The 24,328-nt window shown below is 41.9% G+C and overlaps 1 protein-coding gene across 2 annotated transcripts in view; it reads left to right on the top strand.

Annotated features, from left to right (window-relative positions):
* DOCK8 (dedicator of cytokinesis 8) overlaps nucleotides 1–12,962 on the top strand; it is a 94,906-nt gene extending 81,944 nt beyond the window's left edge. For both annotated transcript variants that reach the window (XM_075740177.1, XM_075740178.1), the window contains 9 exons: nucleotides 3,629–3,772; nucleotides 4,790–4,921; nucleotides 5,702–5,836; nucleotides 6,353–6,442; nucleotides 6,863–7,099; nucleotides 7,738–7,881; nucleotides 8,843–8,949; nucleotides 9,813–9,980; nucleotides 10,617–12,962. In XM_075740177.1, the coding sequence (XP_075596292.1) occupies nucleotides 3,629–3,772; nucleotides 4,790–4,921; nucleotides 5,702–5,836; nucleotides 6,353–6,442; nucleotides 6,863–7,099; nucleotides 7,738–7,881; nucleotides 8,843–8,949; nucleotides 9,813–9,980; nucleotides 10,617–10,680 (1,221 nt within the window). In that variant the 3' untranslated portion in view covers nucleotides 10,681–12,962. The remainder of the gene's footprint in view (nucleotides 1–3,628; nucleotides 3,773–4,789; nucleotides 4,922–5,701; nucleotides 5,837–6,352; nucleotides 6,443–6,862; nucleotides 7,100–7,737; nucleotides 7,882–8,842; nucleotides 8,950–9,812; nucleotides 9,981–10,616) is intronic.
* The last annotated feature ends 11,366 nt before the right edge of the window (nucleotides 12,963–24,328 follow it).

Here is a 24,328-nt window from a genome sequence, read left to right as displayed (position 1 = left end):
GGCATTTTGCATTGAATTTAGTATGTTGGGCATTAGTATTTGCAATTGCATTTTAACAATCAGGTGATGGATTATTGTTATTCTTAAATTCCTTTACTCTTAAGATAGCTGTGTATATACTCTTTTTACTGGCTAAACTTCTGGTCACAGATTTGTGCTTCTGCCATTTTGCATCCCTTATCAGTTTTGTATTCTTCCTAACTTTTAACTGCCATTCACTACTTCTTTCTTCTTTTCTCCCTACTTGTTACATACTATCATCATTTAGATACAGGTGAAATCTGCATTCCCTTCCCAATGTTGTCCTGCTCCCAGGCTTCCTTGAATGCTTGTAATCTCACACACTTGACCCTAATGCAATTCCTGCTTCAGTTGCTCCCAGATTATGAAGATTGCCATGAATGGGCATGTTTCCAGTTATTTTAGAGAACTATTCTAACAGGGCACTAGGCAAGCAAAAAAGTAGAAGTTTAAAAGCAACAAATCAATCTCTGTCATCAAAATGCTTGTGTAAATACACGTTTGCCAAAGGAACAGTTGCTCCGTAGGAGAGAAGTAATGAAATGCCTTAATGACCAGAAACCAAGTTACACAACTCTTTATCTGACAGCATAATTTTGAATTTCAGTTTGCTCAATAACGATGATTAACTATAATACCACTTTGTGTTTTTACAAAGCCTTTCAAGGGAAGAGCTCCCTTTCTTTACAAACAGGTTTGTGTTTTGTAGCACCTGTAAAGACCTTGTTCAGATGAACTTGTTAAAAGAGAGAAACACTACTCAGACTGCCTTGGCTTTACCTGGAGTTCCAGGTCTTGCTTACTGACTCTTTCTGTGTCTGTTTCTTCATTTAGCTCAGATATCAAATTAACTAATATTGGTGATATACATTTAGTTGTGGAATTGAGTGCGAGAAAAATGTGTATAAAAAAAATTATTCTGGATGAACAGAAGTGTTATCTTCTTTTTACACATGAGTAAAGGATTAAATCAGTTGGCCTAGGTCTTCTGCAGTGAATCTGTTAGTGTCTGAAAACTGTCAGTAGAGTAACACTTTTCCTTATACTGTGCCAGACAAAACTATATATTATTCCTCCTGTGCAATCAAAACTATCCCTTGAAATCAGAACGGAATCACTTTCAGTGAAATTCCCTTTGAGCTTAATTTGTGCTTAAACTAAATTACCTTTTCAAGAGATAAGGCAAACTTAGAGTATGAATTGCATAGGGACTGACTTTAAAGCCACTTTATGTTATGACAGACAAGGACTTAATGTTTATGTCTATCTGCTGAGGCACATGGCTAACTAGCTTGGGCACAGCGGTAGCCTAATTCGACTGTTTTGGGGACCTAGGTTGAGGCTACCCTAGCCATACCTAATGTGATAAGGGCTGGGGATGATGGTAAAGTTCCTTGAGTTTACACAAGTGTTTCTTTCCCTTAAAGAAAACTAGGCTTGTGAGGTCAAAAAGAATTGCTGATGATATACATGGTAACTTATGTATTGTCTTTATTATGCAAGAGAAGTATAAAATTCTTCAATATGAAAGGCAGATCAAGGCAAAAGGTGGGTGAGGCATGTCCACTTTGCAAAAGATCATGCAAGCACCAGGAGTATGTCAGGAAGGCTCTCTACTACTAGAATGCATGGACTGTAAAACATGGAAATACATGCCTGACATAGTTATTACAAGTTTAAAGGCAAAGAAGAGATAATTGGTGTCTGTGACTTTCTTGGTTACTTTCATAAATAAATCACTCCTCTGGACTCTTTTCCCTTTGCTACCAAAAAAAAAAATAATCCACCAGAGGCCACAAGCCATTCTGTAAAAACAGTCCTTAATGGCTGCTGTTACAGAAAGGGAAAACCAGAAATTGAGCTGCAGCAAGGGTTGCATGAGTTGCCCTAGCTATGTTCCAGGGAGGCTAACTCTGATGGAAGTAACTTTCTTCAATACAACTGTCCTGGTTTTGGCAGGGATAGAGTTAATTTTTTTCCTAGCAGCTGGTAGAGTGCTGTGTTTTGGATTTAGGATGAGAACAATGTTGATAACACACTGATGTTTTTAATTGTTGCTAAGCAGCTGCTTAGCAGATGTTCCAGCTTCTCATATTGACCTGCAAACCAGAAGGGGGGGGACCCCCAAGAAACTGGGAAGGGACACAGCCAGGTCAGCTGACCCAAAGTGGCCAAAGGGATATTCCATACGATATGATGTCATGCTCAGTATATAACTGGAGATGTGGGCCAGAAGGTGGTTTGGCTCAAGAAATAGCTGAGCATTCATTTCAGGTGGTGAGCAATTGTGTTGTGCATCACTTGTTTTGTATATTCTTTTGTCATCATTATTATCATTATTCACTTCCTTTTCTGTCCTGTTAAACTGTTTTGTCTCAACCCCCAAGTGTTACCGTTTTTTTTCCTTTTCAGTTCTCTCCCCCATCCCACTGCTGGGTGGAGTGAGTGAAAGGCTGTGTGGTTGTTTTAACTGCCTGCCAGGTTAAACCATGACAGAGACTGATAGGTAGAAAGTGGTAGGGGTATGCTAAAACATGCCGCAGTTTTCCATCTGGCTGAAATGCAGACATATTCTTAACTCCTGTGAATGCTGTCCTGAGCTTTGTGCTCATCCTTCCAGTAGAGCTGATGTGATGTGTAGACTAGGCGCTGTGGTGGCAGCATGATTGGAGTGAATTTCATCCATGGAGAAATAAATACATTGACAAAACCTAAGGGCGAAAGGCCCGTGTTGCTAGTGATGTGTAGTGCCAATTCTTTATCTGAAATCTGATCAATAGTAACAGCCCTCAGTGTCTCTGCCATTTTATAAAGATGTCTTTAAGGACTCGGCTAGCTAGCCAGCTGGTATCTGTCCTGCACTCAGACAGATTGTCATTGCCAGTCTCTGCTGAAGTGAGACACTATGACACTAATTTAACTCCTTTTAATTACTAGCAAATTGAAGCTTAGCATTTCTGCTGCTGTTGAACATCACACATGCTAGCTCCATACTGAATGTACACATATTTTAATGTTCATTTACATGTATTTCTACGTATTAGAAATGTTTTAATGTTGACTCTACCCAGTGTCATTTATTCAAAGGGATCCTGAAGAACTGTGGACATGTTATTTCATGGTCTAGAATCTCAACGAGTGCCTGACATTGTGTACTTTATCTAGTTTTATTTAAACGCACGATAAGATCAGTAACTTTAAGAAGAAACCAAGTAAATTCTGCAGGATCAAGGTGTAATGGCAGAGGCTGAAATAAGAAGCAGCATTCACTTATTGCAGTTTTTAGAGGAGTATTGTCTATGTCCTACTTCTCCTCTGCTTGCAAAGGGGCGGGGGGCAATTTGCGACCTACTGGAGCCTGTCTTTTAAACCTGAGGCGAGAAAGAAAGTTTAGGATTCTTGTAGCAAAACTCCTGATCTGCCATCTGCAGAGATTTATGATGTTACATTTGCTTCTAAATGGAATTTAACTGTGTATCCCCTGGCTGGACTTGTATAATCTCATTCTTCTTCCCATCATGTAAATATGTAGAAACTGTTTCTGCCTCAATCTTTATGATATCCTGTTGATCTAGGTTTCTGATTTCTCTACTCTAATGTATTTTAGAACATTTCGTCCAATGTGCTGGAGGAATCTGCTGTTTCAGATGACGTTTTGTCTCCAGATGAAGATGGTATATGTTCTGGGAGGTATTTCTCAGAAAGTGGCCTGGTAGGGCTGCTGGAACAAGCAGCAGAGCTCTTCAGTACGGTGAGTGAGGGCCAAAATCACTGGGAGATGGAGTGGGGATATCTGGGACAGATCCATGGCTTATTTTCCTGCACATGAGGAAACGAAGTCTTACTGGTAAACCAGACTCCACAGATCTGCCCCACTGCAAACAGCAAGAGGCAGAGACACATCTTATGGCTGACCCAGCCCTGCCTCAAACAGCTTAGCTAGCAAGGCTTTTCAGGTAGCCTAGCTCAGCCATATATCTGTCTCTACTGTGCAGGTTACAGGCAGCAGCAGCAGAGATTGTCCCAGGCATGAACCAAGCCTTTTGGTTGGTATTTTCATGGGATAGTACATTTAAGAAAGAAATCTTGCTTAAACTGTATATTTTAGAAAGCATGTGAGAGTTACCTCTGTACTTTTTCACAGCATACAATCACCAGCCTCATAATCTACACTAACCATGTCAAGAGTAATAATGTTAATATCAATTAGCTCATCATATTACAGTAGTGCTAAAGAAGATATATGATTTAGCATCTCTGAAGATATCATTTGGGTTCCTTTTCTCCAGATGCAGCTCTGGTTGCGCTGAACCATACATGCTAAACAAATCCATTTCCTTCTGCTCACCTGTGGTTCTAACTCTTCTAGCTGCTAAGTAGAAACCATGTGTTTTACACAGGAATTTGGGCTTGAGAACCTAACAGATCAAAGATCCAAGTTAGATCCAGTTTGTTGTTTGCAGCTACAAACTACTCATTTACTATTACTACTTTTTAGAAAGCTAAAACAAACAACATAGCAGATGAGTCTCATAAATGATAAGTCATAATAAAAGTCTCATATGAGTCTCATAAAAGATGAGTCTCATAAATCCCTTTTTCAGCCAGGCTGTTAATGGAGTTCTAGTTTCTTTTCAGAGTGCATGAGAACTCATTTCTTTTCTTCTTTTTTTTTTTCTTTTTTTTCTTTTTTTCTTTTTTCTATTTTTCTTTTTTTTCCTTTTTTTCTTTTTTTTCTTTTTTTTTTTTCTTTTTCTTTTCTCCCAAGGGGGGGTTGTATGAAACTGTGAACGAGGTGTACAAAATTGTCATCCCCATACTGGAAGCACATCGAGACTTCAGGAAGCTTACCTTGACACACAGCAAGCTACAGAAGGCCTTTGACAGCATTATTAATAAGGTACTCGTGAGGCAAGACACTGCTAGCAAAACACATTGCTGGGTTGCACTGTTTGTTTAAGACTGGTGATAATAAAACTGTACATGTGAAATAGATTTGTTTCTTTTTTCTAACAAAAACTTCCATCTGCTTTGGCCTACCTACAAAGGGGTCTACAAATGAAAAGAGGCTCTGTCCTCTCTGTAGGAAAAAGCAGATATTAATATAAAACTGGTTTAGAGTTACAGAAAAATAGCTGAACAGGCCAACCCTAGAATACGAACATGCATGATTCCATTTGACCACATCTAAGACAAATAACTTTATTGTCAATTAACTAGTGTTTTCAGTTATAAAACAGAATACCAAAGCTTGGCTAAATTCTCAGCACTCATACTGTCCCTTTTCTTCTCTTTCTCCAGAAGAATCTTATTGCTGATTCTAGTCAGTTTCAAATTCTTACCAATTTTCATTGCAAAATTTTAATTTTGTTAACGTGTATCCAATGGAATTAAAAAATAGTAAGTTATTTTGTTTTACAAAAGTCACTTCATGATTAGCCTAAGTCTTAAGTTAGATTTCAGTCAAGTGTCCCCTTAATTTGTATGCTTTCCTTTATGAATATGTGCTTGTAATCCATCAGCACTGATGATACATAAACTGGCTCTGAAATATGGGAAAATGTAGGAGTGGTGGGTTTTCTTGTACATCAGTTGGGGAAAAAAAAAGGCATCCAAATACTACAATGTTGACGTAGAAAAATAAGTAATTGAAAGTTTCCTCTTTCCTTTTATCATTTAGGGTCAAAAGCGAATGTTTGGAACTTACTTCCGTGTTGGTTTCTATGGATCCAAATTCGGGGACTTGGATGAACAGGAATTTGTTTATAAGGAGCCTGCAATTACCAAACTTCCTGAGATTTCTCACAGGTTAGAGGTAAAGAAAAAAACATTTTGTTAATATGATCTCTGATGTTATGTTATACTTTCTAATGAACACACACAGTTCTAATAGTATTATTGCTATATAAAAATCAGTAACAAACTGATTTGTACCATAGGTTATTTCCTTTGTATACATCCTTTCCATTGTAGCCCTTTTTACAGCATAATGGTGAAAGTGATCCATTCTCTTGAGGCAGGCCTGCAATATATTGAATGATTTGATTTGAGCATGCCAGATACTTGCTTTGGTATCTTTTCAGCTTTTTCATGGAACTGCAATGTTCCCTTCTGATCGCTTTATCTTGAGTTTTGTGCTTTTTTGTGAGCAACTTACACTGATCTTTGTCAGAAGATGCCTTAACCTGGCCAACTGTGATTCATGAAGCAGTATACTGACTGTACGGAGCCCAGAAATTGTCATGGTTACTCCTGTGTCCTAGAGTCATACAGATCATTAGCATTATATTAAGGACTAAAACCACTTCAGGATAATTCTATTTCCTTTCAGGGATTTTATGGCCAGTGTTTTGGGGAGGATGCTGTGGAAGTGATTAAGGACTCTGCTCCTGTAGACAAAAGAAAGCTGGATCCCAATAAGGTAGGGAAAGTACTACTGAGAGTGTTGAGTGCTTTGTTACAGAAGAGAAAGGAAGAGAGGGGGATTCCCTTGAAGCTTTTATGCTCAAACTTTAAGGCACCAAAAATCCCACAATGTACTGGATCTCTGTCTCCAAAGATGTCCTCTGTGAAAGGCTTAGTTTGGTAGCTTGTCAGAGAGTGTGGAAATTAGAAGTTCCAGTCTCTGGTCCCTGCTATGGATCTGATCTCTAGGATTAAGCTGTGTCCTCCCCAGAGGCAAGTTTTGTCAGCTCTGAAGACAAATCCTGAAGGATTTGCAGCTCTGTGCTCTTCCAGACCATGCTTAGCCAGCATGAACTATGGGATATTTCACATATGCCGTTCCTTTTACACTTCTTGGTTTATAAAGCACTATAATGGTTCTTCCCTCTTTTCTCAGGCATACATACAAATTACTTTTGTGGAGCCATATTTTGATGAGTATGAGATGAAAGACAGGGTAACCTATTTTGAGAAGAACTTCAACCTCTGTCGGTTCATGTACACTACACCTTTCACCATGGATGGGCGCCCCAGAGGAGAGCTTAGCGAGCAGTACAAGAGGAACACCATCCTAACCACAATGCATGCTTTCCCCTACATCAAAACTAGAATCAATGTCATCCAAAAAGAAGAGGTAATTGGGTTTTGAGGACAAAACTAGTTTCTCAGGGGCTGCAGGAGTTTCTGGGTGGGAAAGTTTTCAAACTCTATGCTTGGCAGAAAAAAAGCAAGCTGAATTTCTCAGACATGTTACTCATAAATAGGAATGGCGTAGAATGGGTAGACAAATGCAACATGTACTAGGAGAAGAGAGGATAGCAAGTGTATATTCTTCTTTTGACCTCACAGTTGTAGTGCTATGTAGGAGGATGCATGGAGCTCTAGTTATGGCTGTACTTGTAGCTGATAGTACAGTCAAATAACTAACTGGGCTCAGAGCTGGTTTAGAGACAGGGAAGCTTTATAAAAGTAGGAAGTGCAAAACCATTTCAGACATGAAGTCAGTAACTTAGAATAATATAATTATTATAATAATAATTTATGCAAGCAGGGAGTCAGATCCACAGTCTATTCTTGCAAATCATAAGATGTCAAAGAGCTTTGGATCAGATACAGCATCTACCAAGGTGCCAGTTAGATTCAGCTGTCTTCCTGGGTCTCACAACTACTGGTTTTGGCATGAAAAAATGATAGTGGTATAGCCAGATTTAGAACAGGTCAACTGCATGCATGATTCAGGTAATGAAGCATTTTTTCTTCCATTTTCATTAGTTTATTTTAACCCCAATTGAAGTTGCTATTGAAGATATGCGGAAAAAAACACAGGAACTAACTGCAGCCACCAACCAAGAACCACCAGATGCCAAAATGCTCCAGATGGTTTTGCAGGGCTCAGTTGGAGCCACTGTAAATCAGGTAAGAGATGCAAATAAGCCAGATGAAGAGTTTCTGCATACATTTCTTATTGTGCTTTCTTTTTTGCTCTCTTCTCTTGCACTAGAAGTATGTCTAATCATACACATTTAGTCACAATGTGCATTTAAACTTCATCCTTTAATATATAGTCATTGTATATTGTTCATCAGCTATGCTTTTGGTAAAAGAGCTCATGGAAGTGCGGTCTTGGTTGTAGGTGCAGAAACTCACAGAAGCCTTGTGAATGTATCCAAGGATTTTCCATTTCTAGCACACTAGCTTTCTCAGACATTTTGTTCACTCCAGTTGTATCCTTGGGGAATGGGAATAATAATAATTCTGCTGTAGGACCACAAAAAAATTCTGTTTCACAGAAAATACATGAGGTCAAGACCTGAGTACCCCAAAAGAAAGTTGAAATGCAATAATTATAATATAAGTATATGTACTAAACCTTGGCATTATCCACAGTTGCACAGAGCTTGGTTTCTTTGCTGAAAGCCTAAATACTCCCAGTTTCTCCAGATTCTTCATCAACCAAAGCCTCTTGTCTCAAGTTGTTGTAAGCTTTGGAAAGTGTGGTCATTTTCTGCGCTGGGCTTATTTAACTCCCTTGGGGTCTTGTAATGCCACACATAGGAGCTGTGTTTCTCTCATGTAATCAGGTTTGGCAGTAGAGCTATCCCAGCTCTTCTCTGCTGAGTAGAATTTGTTCCCTTTTTTGTGGGGCTAGAGGAGAAAGAAAAGCAGGACATGATAAAATATAATGGGCAAAAATTCTGCCTGCCAAAGGAAAAATCGGGGGCAGGGGGGCAAAAAACCATCCTGTTATGGTGACTATGCATAGTTTTCTTTTCTTTCATAATTCTGCTCATGAAATAACAAACAGCTTAACCAAACGTGTGCTCTGTTTTCAGTCTAAGCAGGTGTTTTTGACATTTTCCTGTGTTTTTCCTATAAGGGACCGCTAGAGGTAGCGCAAGTGTTCCTGGCTGAAATTCCAGCAGACCCCAAACTTTATCGGCATCATAACAAGCTGAGATTGTGCTTCAAAGAGTTTATAATGAGGTCAGTAAAACAAAATTGAAACGCTGAATTGCATCAATAAAGGAAATAATAGCAATAAGGCAATGATACTATGACTGTGTAATTAATTATGCCAGTTAGCATCATGAATCCTGGCATCACATGCTTTAGACACTTGGTCCAGACTTGTTATACCTGCTTCATGGTCAATGCTTTGGTAGGCTGTGCATCCCAAATGGGAGCAAATTTTAGCACTTCAAACTAATTATGTAGAAATTGAGATCTTCCATTTGTGTTCTCTTTTGACATTTTACAGAAATCAAGCATTTCAGACTAATGCCTTGATTTTATTTTTAATAAAATGACATTTTTAGTAGGAAGATGTTCATAAGAAAACATTTGACCGTATCCATCAAGCAGACACATTGGTAGTGGTAGACACATATGGCCTTTGCTTTAGATATGCTTGTAAATCTTAACAAGCATACTCACATAGCAAGATATTCATCTCCTTAGTCCAAACAAAGCATAATTGCTGAAGGATAAGTTTGAGTTAAATAAAAACAAGCCTTGTGCAAAAGATACAGCCTTTACTCTCTGCTATTGTCACTGCATCATTGATAGTAAGTAGGCAGGTAGCTCAGTATTCTGCAGTCATGGGGGGTTTTTTATTAGCTCCCTCATGCATTTCTAATGTCTTAAAAATACCACCTCAATTTCTGTGCATGGAAAAGATAGAGAATTGTTATTAGTTCATTATCATTTTGGACTTGACAAGTTATCAGAGGAACGCCTAGCCCAGAGGAGCTGGATCCTTGGTCATTCAGATTATCTAACACAAAGTTAATGAGTTTAACTGAAGTAGGTGATACATCTCATGCCTTTTTTTCTTTTCTTTTGCCTAGATGTGGTGAAGCAGTGGAGAAAAACAAGCGCCTTATTACTGCTGACCAACGGGAATATCAGCAAGAGCTCAGAAAGAACTATGGGAAGCTGAAGGAGAACCTGAGGCCCATGATTGAGAGGAAGATCCCAGAGCTGTACAAACCTGTAGTGAAAGTCCATAGCACAAGGTACAGTTAGGGGAAGGTTATCTGTTGTAGCTATACAAAAAGATGACATTTTTGCAAGGAAGAAAGGCAGTTTTACTGGCAGGTAAAAACAGGCCATAATATACACTGCCAACTTCATACTTGATTAAAGAAGTCTGCTGACTTCCGCTGGAGGTGAATGTAGTGTTAACTGCTCATTCCTGGGGTAGAGGATTTATGTCATTTTAATGCATCGTTAGAGAATACTTCCCCCCTCACCCTAATGAAAAGATATTGGAAACATCTTGCCATTTCTTCAATATTTGAAGCCAGGAAGGAGATAGACTAGCTATGTGTTTCTTTTGAACACATGGCACCATGTGGTGTTAGCCAGCATGACGTAAGAGTGATCCTTTAATGCCCAGATAACATAGTCTGGTTTAGTCCCATGGCTGAGACAGAAGAGTTTAACTTACGTTCTTTACTTAACGAATATACGGTTTTTCACAAAGCCACTGTGTCTTGTGGGGTGGGAGCAGAAGAAGGAATATGCCTCTGACCTGCCAACACATAATGTGTTTCATCTGATGATTTGTCAGCAGCTCCTTTTCACAAGGCAGGTATTTCTTGGATTCTTTTTCATTTGCCAACTTTATTTATGGATCCGTTTCATTGCAGGGAATCTTTTCGTAACCACAGTTTTAGGAAATACGATGCCCAAACTTCTTCACAAAGCACCTAAGGACTAGCTGCTTTGGCCAAGGAAGAGCTTCCTGCTGCAAGCCAGAAGTGATGGGGTATTCAACATCTATGAAATCAGAAGTCTGTCACAAGACAGCATGTGCGCTTTCTGGACAGCATGCAGTAAAGCATTTACACAAGATCACTAAACAAAAACCAGGGGATGACTCCTAATCAACCACAGCTCGTGAGGGCTTGGGAAGGAAGGGGATGCTTTTTTGATACTTTTGCATATATTGTAAAATAATTACATAATGTGGAGGGGTGGACCATTAGAGTAGTTAGTGGCATGAGGTCAGTCACAACTAGCTAACAGGCACAGAACTCTGTGCAGTTTGGTTGAGGTGTTACATGAAACTAAATAATGTGTCTAAGGTACGGTGACAAATTATGTCTATTTATGGTCCTTTTCCAAGACAGCATTTATCCATGTGTTTTTGGCAATGGACCACATTCTGCAAGTTAATCACATGCTTAAATGCTGTCTTAATGAGGAGGGATATGGTCCCCTGCTCAGTGTTTGCTGAGCTGGAGCTGTAGGAAAGAATAATTTCCTCAGTCAGTTTCTGTTATCAGTTTCTATCGTGGTCCTTAACTGCAGGGAGAGTTCTGCACAAGTTTTCTCAACCAAAGCTTGGAAAGCAAGAAGTAGCAATGAGTAATTCTGATTTTTTTTCTAAGTATAGGGACTACTACTTGACATGCAGTTGGATTTCTTAATAATCAGTGTAATGTTTAGCAGAGCTAACAAGTAATAGTTTAAAAAGAAGATGCTAAGCTATGAGTGATTCTTTTATTATACAATGCTCTTACGTAGATAACCTTATCCCAAATTAACTACAGAAGCACACAGCAAGAATTTTGTACACAGCACTTCACTCAGGCCTTACTGCAACTTAAGAGAAACTAGCACATAATTTATAATACCTAATGCTTAGTATTTTCTGAACCCTGAGCAAACATTTTACTAGACAATCTTTACAGTACTTCCCTGAAGTAAGAAAATACTATTGCAATTTTGCAGATGAGGATATGGAGAGAGAGAGAGAGAGAGAGATTAGGTCTTTGGAACTCATTTAGCGAGGCAAAAGCAGAGCCACAATTTGTGTTGTGACCATGCTTACCATGTAATGTTTGCATTTTGAAACAAAGATTCATGAAAGCATCCCTCAATATTACTTTCTTCCCTCCACCTTTTCAGTGTTTTGGAAATTATAGTTTAATGTTGATTAAAATAACTGATCCCATTTGCCCAAACACAATTTAATGTTGAAGTTAAATGAAACAGTGAAATTTTTTCCTTTGTACTTCATTTTAGAAAATTATGGTGAACTTTCTCAGAGCTGATGCCACATGTTTCTAAATGCAAAGCCTCTTTGCTCTGAAAGTACAAGGGAGATTGAGGCTGCTGCTTTTAGTGGAAAAATTTTGATTTTTTTTATGGTCATCTGCAGCCTTGCCATTTGATAATAGGAATTTTCCAGAACTTCATTGACATCTGAGCAAGTCAGATTTTGAATGTGCTATGTAGAAGATTCACAAGGATGATGGAACAAGATGAGGTGTGGAATTGGGTGAAATAAACACTGTATTTATACAGCAGTCAGAGTGTAAGAAAGCATTTCCCTCCTCATTCATAGTATTGTTAAATGCAATAATCAGGAATAAGTACTCTCTGATTTTGAAGTGCATCCAAAGTACATAAGCAAATGGTATAAAAAGCTCAAAAGATGCCCCCATGGAGTGGCTCCTGTGTATTCAAGTTGCTTTAAAACAGTTCTAAGTTGAAAAGATGATTAATTTCCGAAAGCTTTGAAGCTATGAGATCTCTGCCTATCAGAACCTAGCCCTTATCTATTGTTTTTAACAGCCTGTTGGGGAGGAAGGTCAGAATACTGTCATTTACCACCCCCATAATCCAACCTCATTGTTTACAAGATGGTTATCCTTTATAGCCTAAACAACAAAAACGTCAGGTAAACAAAAAACCCCTACAGGTGTACAATATACTAGGTAAAAGTAACCAAGTGTTTCCTTTTCATGTGCAGTCCTTGAACTGAAACAATACTCAGGATAATATGAATACTGAAGGACACTTCACTCACGTTTTATAAGCTGAGTGCTCCTCAACCAGTTGGCCAGTCTTGCCCTCGGTTTGTAGCTCATGTTGCCCCTTCTACAAATGAAACATGGTTTGCACATTTCTTTGAAGAGCTGAACTATGTGAAATGTAAATTTCCTATCTTACGATACTTGTTTTGCAATAAAGTGACTTTCACAGGATGTTCAGGAGTGCCTTTGTGTTGCACCTTATACCTCAATAGAATCCAGCTGGAAAGAAAATTTCAGTAGGAACAACCTTTCCTTGCAGGAGCATCATTCAGTAGAAAATACAAAGATTTGGGCAGGGGAGGTGTCAGTGTGTCTTTACGATAAATTGTGTCTGTTATAGAGGTAACAGACAACAACTTGCTTCCTAACTTTTTTCATTCAGTATCCGTGAAAAATGGCAGTGGGAAGCTTAGTGACAATAGTGCCCTCCTTTCTTCCTCTAGTGTGTAGGCATAGAGCAGAAACATGACCAATTCTTAAATGACACGCTATCTGGGTGATTCCAGACCAGGAAGAGTTGTGCGTGTCCACACTAGTTAGGTCCAGGGCTAAACTTGTGAGGCTGTCACAGGGGAACCAGCATGTGAAGCACAGAACCTCAAGTCTGTAGATAGCCCTATCACCCAGCAGAGCACAGCTGATCGAAATCAGGTGTCAGCGCACACTCATGCGTTTGCCAGCGTGCAGACAACACATATATAAGGAGTCCTGATGTCTGTGAGAAAACCGACAACAATGCCCAGAAGTAGCAATTGACCTGTCAGCACATTTTGAACACGTTTGAACAGTCCAGGTGGGTGCTTTTGCTTAGCACACCTGATCCTACATGGGCAGCCCTGATGCTAGACTTGCTGGTTTGCAGAACAGCAGCTGTAAAGGGAGAACAGCTTTCAGATGGCGTGCAAACAATCACATGTTCGAGGCTTCAGCAGGTGATGGGCTGAACAGGCGTATGACTGTGAGTAGCTGTAGCCACACTTACGCCAAGTAAAAAGAAATTCAGCATAGTCATTTGCAACTGGCAGGTCTGGCTTACACGACCTCTCTCTAGAAGCTGAACACTTCCTCAGTAGGTTCCCCACCAATGTGAAGACTTGGAAAAAAAGGAAAGTGAACATTTTAATTCCTTTTTCTGTTTTTCCTTTTTGGCTGTTTGAAGTATCATCATCTCAAATATTTCAGAAAGGGGAATCAAAGCTTAGCAGACAGCCTGACACAGAGCCAGCTAGGACTCTTTAAGGTGTTATAATCTCTCAAAACAATGCTTGTTATGAAAATGAAGCACGATAACAGGGTTTTACTGTGTTTTACTCCTCTACAGTGCTGCTGCCTTCTGGAAGACGGTAACGCATACAAGTAGCGTTCATAGGGTGTTGCCATTAGTGCTGAATTCGGGAGCGGGGTACTTTGGGGAGTAGCTCAGCTGACTATGTTTTAACCATCTTTTAAACCAGTTAAACGGTGTGATTAAAAAATAATCAACAGGTCTCAATAAGTCATCTCAGGTTGGGTAATGCTCTGGTCTAATCAGTGCACTGAAAGGAGAAGGGGCCCCTTTGGAAAAAGTCTTTTTTGATTACATGAATAAAGGCAATGTACACTCACAGTAGAGCTCAACTGGTGTTTGGGAAGGTAAAATCTGGCATTGAGTGCTTGACATAGTGAATTGAATATGTTTCTGAAACTCCTTGTATTCTCAGTGAGGGATTGGCTTAAATGGAGCATTTTTATTTAAAAACTGACCATTTTCCAAGTATTCAAGAATTAAAAACTAACCTTGATGAAGTTTTTTAGCAAATAATGTAGTCACAATGTTGCTCAGTAAAAAATCCTGAAAATATCAAAGTAAATGTTTAGCTGATCAAAACAAACAAACAAAAAACCCAAAGACCCTCAAGAGTAGTTTTTCTAGGTTTAGTTTAGAAAGCCTTGAAAGTTGTAACATTTTGTTCTGCTTGTCTGTTCTAAACAATCTGCTGCTTTGCACCCTTCAAAACAAAATTTTCCCTTTAGGAAAAAAATGCAAAGTTGCTTTTTTTTTTTTTTTTAACTGCCCTTAATGAATTTACACAGCATATGCTGTGGTGTCCAGAGTGAAGCATGAATTTAGTCCCAAATGCTACACAGCTGCACTATTTATAAGCTATATATCTTCTCAATGGAAACAGTTGTGAGAGGAAAAATTGGTACGTACTTGTTTAAATGCCACATGTACAGAATGAAAAGATACCTAAATGCAAATGTAAATGCTCTAAATCATTACACACTTTTTTCTTCCTATGCTATAAAATTGATTTTATATTTCTGTCTATCTGTGGATCTAACACTTTCTTTAGAACTATTTATTTTTACAGGAATAAGGTTTTTCCTTATCTGTCTGTATTCATGGAATATTTATAAAGATGTATTGGATGCCTACTAGGACTAGTGAAATCCAAATTACAAAGAAAGTTAAACTCAAATAACCAACGGTACAGGGTATTTCAGCTGCATGGCAGGAGGACTATGTCTTGCGCTATATAACGAACACCTATAAAACAACTGGAAGGGAAGATTTCCTACCACACATTTCCAACTTTCCCAAATGTGAATGTCTGTACAAATTTCTGTTCCCCAGGGAGACCTCCATGAAAAAAAAAAGAGAAAAAGCAAGCTTAGCATTGCTGATACATCTAGAACTTGGACGTGCTAGAAAGCTATCTGAAAACCTCAAGCAAACAAGTGTTTCTGGACTTAATGAACAGTGAGGAAAGGAAGTAGGCACAAAACCATATCCTTTCCTTTGTTTGCAGGTCAGCTTTAAGAGAAATGAACAATCCCTTCTCAGGTATCAAAGAGAGGTTGGAAGTGTTCACAAAGGAGTGTGCTCCTTATGGAGTTAAGGCATAAAGTCCTGGGCTCAAAACTCTTGGGGTGGCATTTTTCCCGGGGGGGGGGGGGGGGGGGGGGGGGAGAAGGGGAAGGGCAAGGGGAAAGGCAAGGGGAAGGGGAAAGGACTGCCAGCAAGAACAGCTTTACAAAAATTAAGCTGATAGCGCTCACCTCAGAGGTTGGAGATTTCTCAGCAGCCTGGAAGGATGCCATTTTCACTGTAACTTCATGCTGCCAGCTTTTAACTTTGGGAGAATAATATTAAAACAACGGGGTCTAAAAGATTTCAAAGATGTTGGCTTATGTAACAGACTTCAACCATCGGTTAAACTAGGAAGAAGAAAACTCTTGCAATCTGTGGCAGGTTAAAGAGAATAAAACCAGCCCTCTGTGACTGCATAGAAAGGATTGCTCAGCTCAGGTTGTAGAGAAACCCTGTTGCCCCCAAGGCCTGCTGCAGCCTGGGACAAAGGCTGCAGCTGAGTGAAAGAAATCCGTCCATAAAGAAATAAATAAGCAATCACAGAGCAAAAGATTAAAAACCCAACACACTGAGGGGAACAAAGGGAGTAGTACCATGGAAATGGAATTAAGGGCAGGTTAAAGTGCTGAATGCATCTCACTTTCTAGACCATGTGAGGCACTCAGCACCAAACTGAGGACTGCTGTGCTTTAATGGAAAATATCATGCAAAAAGTAATCACACAAGATTTAAAAATAATAATAAAATAGGAAAACCTCTAATTTTTCTAATAAAAATATTCTTAGGTTTTGGGGGGATTTAATGGATTTTGGGGGTGAGGTTTTTTGGTTTTTTTTAATGCTGACTGCCTGCATTTTGCTACTTTCCATCCAGAACTGGGGAACTGCAAAAGCAGCAAACAAAAGGCACACTGTGCTTTCCCATCGCTCCTTTGAAGGAGGCAAAGTGTCAGAATTGTTACTTCCAGAGTGGGATCCAGGCTGGCTGGGAGCAGCACACGGCCCCGCACGCCTCCTGCGGCAACAGGTGCCAAGAGTGACCACTGGTTCCATGGCCTGTGCACAAAAGGGATGCTGCAGACAGAAATTATTCAGCCACAGACAGGCACAGTTTGAGGAAACAGAAGGCAAAGGCAGAATACCCTGATATTTCTGCTAGTTTTGGTTCACTGCTCATTTTCTCTTTTACTAACCGATGGAGAATGCACCCAAATGCACCCACCAGTGGCTTCACAGTTACTGGGATCCCACTCATAAGCCAGGCACCACCACGGGGGTACTGACCCTGTGGCATCAGCTGCCATGCCGGCACTCAGAGAGTTTCACTGACAGAGGCAATCTCCCTAGAAAGGCCAGCTAAGCCTTCCTCCACTGCTGATCATTCCCACAGCCTGGTAAGGAAAAGCATTTAACACATGGTATTCGTGGCTGCAAAACCCGTGCTCGTTTAATCCTCTGTTTAACTTCAGCAGCTCGCTTTTAAACCGTTCCCATCTCCGCTCTCCACGATGCTGCTGTAACTCAACCCTGCCCAAGACCCCTGTACCCAACTGCTGTGAACCTACACGTGGGTTGAGTAGGACAGTCCAGCATAGGAAGGAGCAGCCATGAAGGTGTCAGTGTGGGTCACAGCTCTGCAGGCACGGCTGCAGGAGAGTGCTGCGGGCACTGCACCGCAGAGTTGGGACATACCAGCACATGCCACTGAGGGGACTGCTCAATGACACTGTTGGAAGGAGGGCAGAAAACTGTCCAAACCCAAGAAATGCTTTGGGAATTAACACCTTTTTTTGAATCCTCAGCAGTGCTCTGCATCTCTGAAAACACTAAAGTGCACTCGCAGAGATGGGAATTACACAACATGCATTAAAAACAGGGACTCTTCATACGGTCCAGGATGGTCTGAAACAGTGAGAGGGTACTTGCGTCTCTGCAATAACTGCCTGATCCCAGTTGAAGCCTCTGGCTAGCAAAAATAAAGCGATACATCAGCTTAGTTTATGGAGGACTCCATACTTACTGCCTGTGCCAGGCTGTATTGTCAGGAAGTACATTTGAAGGCTGAAGACTTCCATTGGTAGTCATGAGTTTGTTGAAACATAAATATAGTGTTATTAGATCTGGCATGCCGTTCAGCTCGTCCAGTTGCCTACCCATGCAGCAGCCAGTATCAGATGCTTCAGGCGGAAGAATCTCTGTGAGCTATGAGAGAGGATCTACACCCATCTCCAGTGCTATAAATCACAGATTAATCAGCAAGGCATGCTTTTCAAGAACAGCTAAAACTTTCCCCAGTCTCTGCCAAAGCAGCTTCATGCTGATGTCTGCAAAACAGGAATGAAGAACCTGTTCTCTTCCTCAGCTTCATCATTGGTCAAGGTGATGCATTAGTGTTCAGAGTTGTCACTAAATAACTATCAGATGTTAAGTCAGTCAGCAGGCAAGAAAAACAGGAGAAGATAGCTTGACCACCCTTCTCAATAAAATGCCCAAGTACATAATTTTTTTCCACTGGCAGTTTTGTAGTCAAGGCCCTCCATATCCTTATCACATTTTTTTTTAAAAAAGGTACCATGCCTCTAAGTTAAAATCCCCTTTTGAATTTGAAACTAGGACAAAGGTTGAAAAACCCCATTCTAAGAGGACAATTGACTAATGAATTTCATGAAATCAAATCATCATCACAGAAAACAAATCATCATTTATACAAAGTAAGCACATATGTGCATAACAGTGGTCCTTGCTAGCCCAATTCTGGCACAAAGCACATTTTAATTTGAGAATTTGCAGTATAGAAAGACAGAAAGAAAACTCCAAATGTCTTGTATGTAAAATGCAGGCGTCCTTCAAAGTTGTCCCTCAGGTCCTATCTAGTTCCTGCTGTGGAGCCAAAATCCTCGATGAGGGAGGAACTCCTCCAAGGAGCCTCGCATCAGGGAAACAAATACTGGCGTCATTAATTTCCTGATTCTGCCATTCCCTGGGGTGAACAAGCACAAATTTCGGATCACACTGAGTCTAACTTTGGGAGCTCATTTAACACATTCCTTGCTCCAGCAAGAAGTTGCCAAAGCTTTTTATCGCCTGCTTTCTTCCTATAGTTGTTGCTTTTGTCTTTTACAATGGGTCTCGTCTCGTTTGCTGTTAGGATGCTCTGAAATGTTTTCTGCCTGCCCTGGCACAGGGGTATCCTATCTCTCACCTATGAGAAGGGTATCCTATGAACTCATCCAAGCCAACTCTCCCTTTCATAAACTGGCATGTGGACCTGCTCATCTCCCCCAACACAGGTGTCTGAATAGACCTTTGGTGATAATTTTAGCTTTTAGCATGATTCCCCAATGTAGTTCTAGACCCCAGTTGCTGTATGCACATACGCATTAAGGAAATTATTGTATTAATGTCTCAGAGAAGTCATGACAGACATCAAGTCCAAGTGGAGCTTTTTGTGGAGACTAAGGTTGGTAATACAACTGCATGATGCTGTTGATTCAACTTAAACGGCAGTGGCCTTTTCACCCAACTCGGAGGTAAAATACAGGTCTGGGAGTTCAGGAGAATCAAGCATTCTTTAAAATATTTCCATCATAAAAGGTAGATAAAATCTAGAAGGCAGTTATGGCAGCTTTTCCTCTAGATTAGAGCTGGTCAAACCTTGCAGAGTACAGTATTTTGACACAAGTCCTTTGAAGATAAGGGAAAAGGCAAGTGCTACATTTCATCTAGTAAATGATTTCTGGAGTTGCATTCCTGTGCATTCATGCACAAATCAAGAACACTGTTGTGCCTCAAATATCCATAGGCCTAACGGTGAGATCCAAGGCAATGTGCGGCAAACAGCAACATGTACCCTCCAGCACTGAAAACTCAGGTGGTAGAAACTCAGCCACATGCTGCATCATTTCATTTCACTTTGGACTGGCAGGCAGGCATGTGGTACAATTTCCAGGCTGCCACTGAACTGAGTCCTGAACCAGGGCAGGAAAAAGTCCTCTGCCTTCTTTCGTGTTTGTGTAACATCCCTCCTTTGCAGGTGGTGCTCGGAAACAAGCCGTGCGCTGTGATTTGCTAGTGGTGTGCTACGCCAAGAAAGAGTGACAGTGTGTACACCTACTGAAACAGCTGTTTCCCCAACAGCAAGCCAGAACAGTAGATGCCCAGAGGGAAGAAGCTGGGCTTTTATGGCCTTGCTAGCGGAGAGGAATACTCTGGCCCTCAGCTGCCATGCCCACTGTGTGGGTTCATTCACACCAGTGCAATGTGTTACCCCGCCTTTTCACAATGGTTTACAAAATATTCAGTGCTTTTAAAATTGGGTTTTACTTAACTCCTTAGGTTGCTGCTCTGCTTTGGCAAGTGCAGCTCCTTGGCAGTGATCAGCACTTCAAAGTGTCCCTCACAGGCAGAAGTGCACCCCAGGCCCCTGAAGGGAGATACTCCCAGCAGTGCAGCCCTGCCCCTCTCAGCCCCTCTCTGTGTGAGATCCCACAATGGCAGGGAGGAATTCGGGGAGGGGGGAGAGGAGGGGGATCGTAGTCCTCCTCTGGTCAGGCTTAGGCAGGTGCTGTGAACAGTGCTTGCTACAAGCCAAAGCTTCTTTTCAGTAAAAATATTGGGGTTTTTGGTTTGGGGTTTTTTTTCATGTAAGTATAAAATAAGGCATAGGAAAGCATAGCCATTTCCTATGGAAAGAACATTTCAACTTTTTGTTTTGGCAAAACCAGACATTCTGTTTATAAAATTTTAGTATGAATGTTTTGTTTACAGGGCAGGGCTGTTTCCACTATCCCAACAAATCAAATGAAGTTTTCTGTGGCTTCAGAGGCTCCCCTGGAGCTATGAGCCTTGAGGGACTGACAGCATCTCAGATTTTGGGGGTGCTGGGGGAAGGTCAGAGAGGGGCCATTGTGCAAAAAGTTAGCCTCAGACTTTTCCACCCACTGTCCTGCTGAGGAGCTGCTTGCTGTGGAGCCATAGATGCTCCTCCCAGTAAGAGGAAGACCCAAGGCAACTCATCTAAGATACGTGTGGCCTCTTGTGCTCCTGTATGGCTGCAGATAAGCAAAGAATTGCTGCCAAATACAGCAGCAGAGAGGATGTCTGATCCCCCTCCATTCCACACTTCCAAACAGGGTACAGGCCACACTGGGAGCAGGGTTGGTGCAAACTGCCTCTAAGTTTAGCCACCAGACCACCTGCACTCTGGTGCACTTCCAGCCTCTGAGGTTGCTGATGTGGCCATCGTGCTCTAGCAGACCCATGGCTTCCAAGTAAGTTGTGCAGGATGTCCAACACAAAAGAAGTTTCAGGCATGGTAAGTGTTAAAACCCAGAGGGACTGAGCCTGAAAGTCTGTGGAAACTCATTCTTCCTCAGCCCCTGCTCAATGCAGCGAAAATGACATTGGGCGGGATGACTTCTTTTAAGTGCTTCCCATTTTTAACATATGCACTATGTGTGCATAGGCTTTATCTGTATTGTGTGCAACCTAAAAATCTCAAAGAAAACTCTGCCAAAGCACACACAATTATTTATCTGCACCAGCTCCTGATCATGGAAAAATACAATGTGTTCTCTCTCTTCAAGTATTACCTTTGTTTACTCATGGACGTGTCACTTATGATTACCTACTGCCTTACTCACAGACTTAGGGGATCTGGCTTTTTGAGGGAAATGGGTGGGTTTGGTTTTGGGTTGTTTTGTGGGGTTTATTTTGGGGCGTGGGATGGGGGGGGGGGGTTGCTAAATTTTAATGATGTGTCCAGCCTTCCCACCTGCCAGAGCAGGTCCCAAAAGAAAAACTGTCTAAACTCACTCACTCCCACAGACTTGGGTGGATAGTGGGGACTGCACAGTCATCTCCAAGGGGGTGAGTGGCATGGCCAGTGGCAATGCCCCAGCTGGGGAGCAGCACCCCGCTCCACTCCCACCTGTGGAGGGGTAGGAACACACTGACATCCTCATCCCCCTCTCTCCTTGAGGCTTTGCCAGGGTTAGTTTAGACTGAAGTCAGTTTCTCTCTTTGGTGTTTTACAAAGCGTCTACGGAGGGTCTACGTCCCCTCTCCCAGCCTCCCCCCATGTGCAAGTGCATGGGAGGCCAGGGCAGATGGAGCAGAGCAGCAGGTGCTTACTGGCCCTCCTAACTTTCTGCTCCCTTATATCCCTCCTCTGCCCCATTTGGCAGATCCCCAGGCTCCCTTTTATTGCATTTTGCAAACTCTTTGCAGTGCCAGACAAGCCCCAAGGAGCCGAAGGGTGAACCAAGAGCTGGTGGTTTTAACTGTATCATCAAAGAAAAAAAGCCCCATCTACTGCATGACCACACTGAAAGTCTTTTCCTGTCACTGTTACGCAGGTAATGCAACAATTAACTTCTTTATTTAATTTCATTTGTTTAAACTGTCAAGAGCTGGCAACTCCTGAAAGAAAGGATTAAGTGGGAGAAGTAGAAAGAGCCCTATCTGATTGCTCTGTTCATTGCCATAGTCTGGAGTGCTTTCATTCTGTGTTTGTACAGTTTCTGGTACAACATGGTCCTGACCCAACTATTCGAATGAATAAACTGATGCTAAGGAGCTACTTTCTTTTTGGTTGTTAATATAAATAATGGTAAGAGGTGCTCACTGTTGTTTCAACTATTTCTTTCATCAGTCCCCCATTTTTTCTAGGGTTGGTAACTCAGCCATAAAAAATAGCCTCTGGATGGAAAGTTAGCAGAGTCAGGATTTATGACTTAGCATCTTAAAGAGCTGAGGGTCTGGTCACAGATTTGGACTGCAAATGTATCTAAAAATATGTGCTTTTGAATTAAAATGTATGAACATTTTTTTTGAATAAAATCTTAGTGTTTTGAGAGATGGTTCATATCAACATCATAGCAGCTTTACTTACGAAAATACTTGATGTGATTTAATCTCTAAAATCTTTTAATGGCCTCAGAGATTTCAGAAGAAATACTGGAAATTATTTAGATGGAAATATCACCAAGCCTGTTAGCTTTTTATAGAACAAGAAAACCCTACCATTTGTTGTCTACCATTACTTGAGTGTGATCCTCTGGGAAAAAACAGAAAGAGATATTTTCAAATTTCCTTAATATCCTCCTTGCTCTTTTCTGAAATCAATATTCATTGAGCCAATCTTTGCTGGTGCTCATTCATGAGCTCCAGGTATCATGTCTGCAAAAGAAACATTTGGATGGAATTATGGAGTTTCAGGAGAATTACCCAGGGAAATGCAGAAGAAAAGCAGAGGAATGACACAGAAAGATGGAAATGAGGAGGGAGGGTCAGGAGGTGCCAGCGTTTGACAGCACACTACAGGGAAAACCAGAAAAAAACAAGGAGACATGTGCCACAGTTGTGTCGTTTTGTGCTGTGAAGTAACTCATAATAATCACCTTGCAGGGTCCCATGTCCAGATCTGGAAAAGAAGACCAAGTGTTGTCACACTCCTGACTTTGCTGAATCTCCTGCATCTTGCTTACTCCTGACCTGTGCTGACCCCTCTCTGTTTGGGAAGGACTGTCCCACTGCAGCTGTGAAACCCTTCCTGGCATTACCACAAAGCTTCTGAAGGGTTTGCTTCTGGGAATCTGGGACCCCCAGGGCAATGAGGGTAGCACCTGAGATAAGAACAGGAGGAGTGAAAGAAAATACGCATCAATCCGTACTGAATATTCAAACTGTTGAGCAAAAACCTCAAGGTTCATAAAACAGGGACCACTGTGCCCTTTCACATCTAAAAAGGCTTTAGAAACAGCCTGTTCTGGCCAGTAAAGATCAAGGCAAAAGTTTAAAAACACTGCTTCTAAGCTGAGATTCACAAAGCAATGCAGAGGGAGCTGATGCACGTTTTGCTATCCTCGGAAAGCCTTGGCTGAGGACCCCGTTCAGCCCCGCACAGCAGAATAGCAGGCAGCCACATTCTACCGAGGCTCTGACACTGAAAAACAGCATTTCACGTGGCAGCCCCCCGTGGGGAGTCCCAGTCCCTTGGCACCAGGCAGCGCCAGCCTTGACCAGGTATCAGATCTGACCCAAACCCTGCCGAGGCCAATGCTCCTTTCGCGGGCTTTGGATCAGTCCCTCCAGCCCGAGCACAGGGAAGACTCCAGCTAGGTTAGCCCAAGACAGGTTTTCCCAAAGATGCTGTGTTTCCGTTGCAGCCCCGACAGGGCAGGGAGCTCCCGCATCCCGGTGACCCGCTGACCCGGGCTGGTAGATGGAGGCGAGAAAACTCCTTTCTGCAGCCGCCGCCGGCCCTCGCCCTCCAGCGCATCTCCGGAGCTGCGTGGGGAAGACGTGCCGCGGCAGCCCACGCCACGCCGTGCACCCCCCTAAATCGGCCCAAAACTATCCTCCCCCCCCCCCCCCCTTCCGCTGTGTGGGTGAAGGGTTGCATGGGGGGATGCACTGGGGTGCGGAGGCACTGTTGGGGGGCTGGGGGGGAGCCCTGCCGAGGGTGCGGGAGGATTTGCGCTGTCGGAGGGGGCATGATCGGAGATCGCGGAGTTTGCACTGTCTGCGGGGGGCAGAGGACTTACTTGCGCGGGGGGGGGGGGGGGGGAAGGAGTTGCACTGCTGGGGGTGTGGAGGGATGGGCCTGGGCGGAGGGACGGCCCCGCTGGGGGTGGGGGGACGGGCGGGCCGGGGGTGCTAGCGGGGGGCTGGAAGCGCGCCTT

This window comes from Balearica regulorum, chromosome Z (genome assembly GCF_011004875.1).
Source record: "Balearica regulorum gibbericeps isolate bBalReg1 chromosome Z, bBalReg1.pri, whole genome shotgun sequence".
In the NCBI taxonomy this organism is placed as follows: domain Eukaryota; kingdom Metazoa; phylum Chordata; class Aves; order Gruiformes; family Gruidae; genus Balearica; species Balearica regulorum.
Note: the sequence above shows the minus strand (reverse complement) of the source record. Positions and strands in the feature narration are given on the sequence as shown.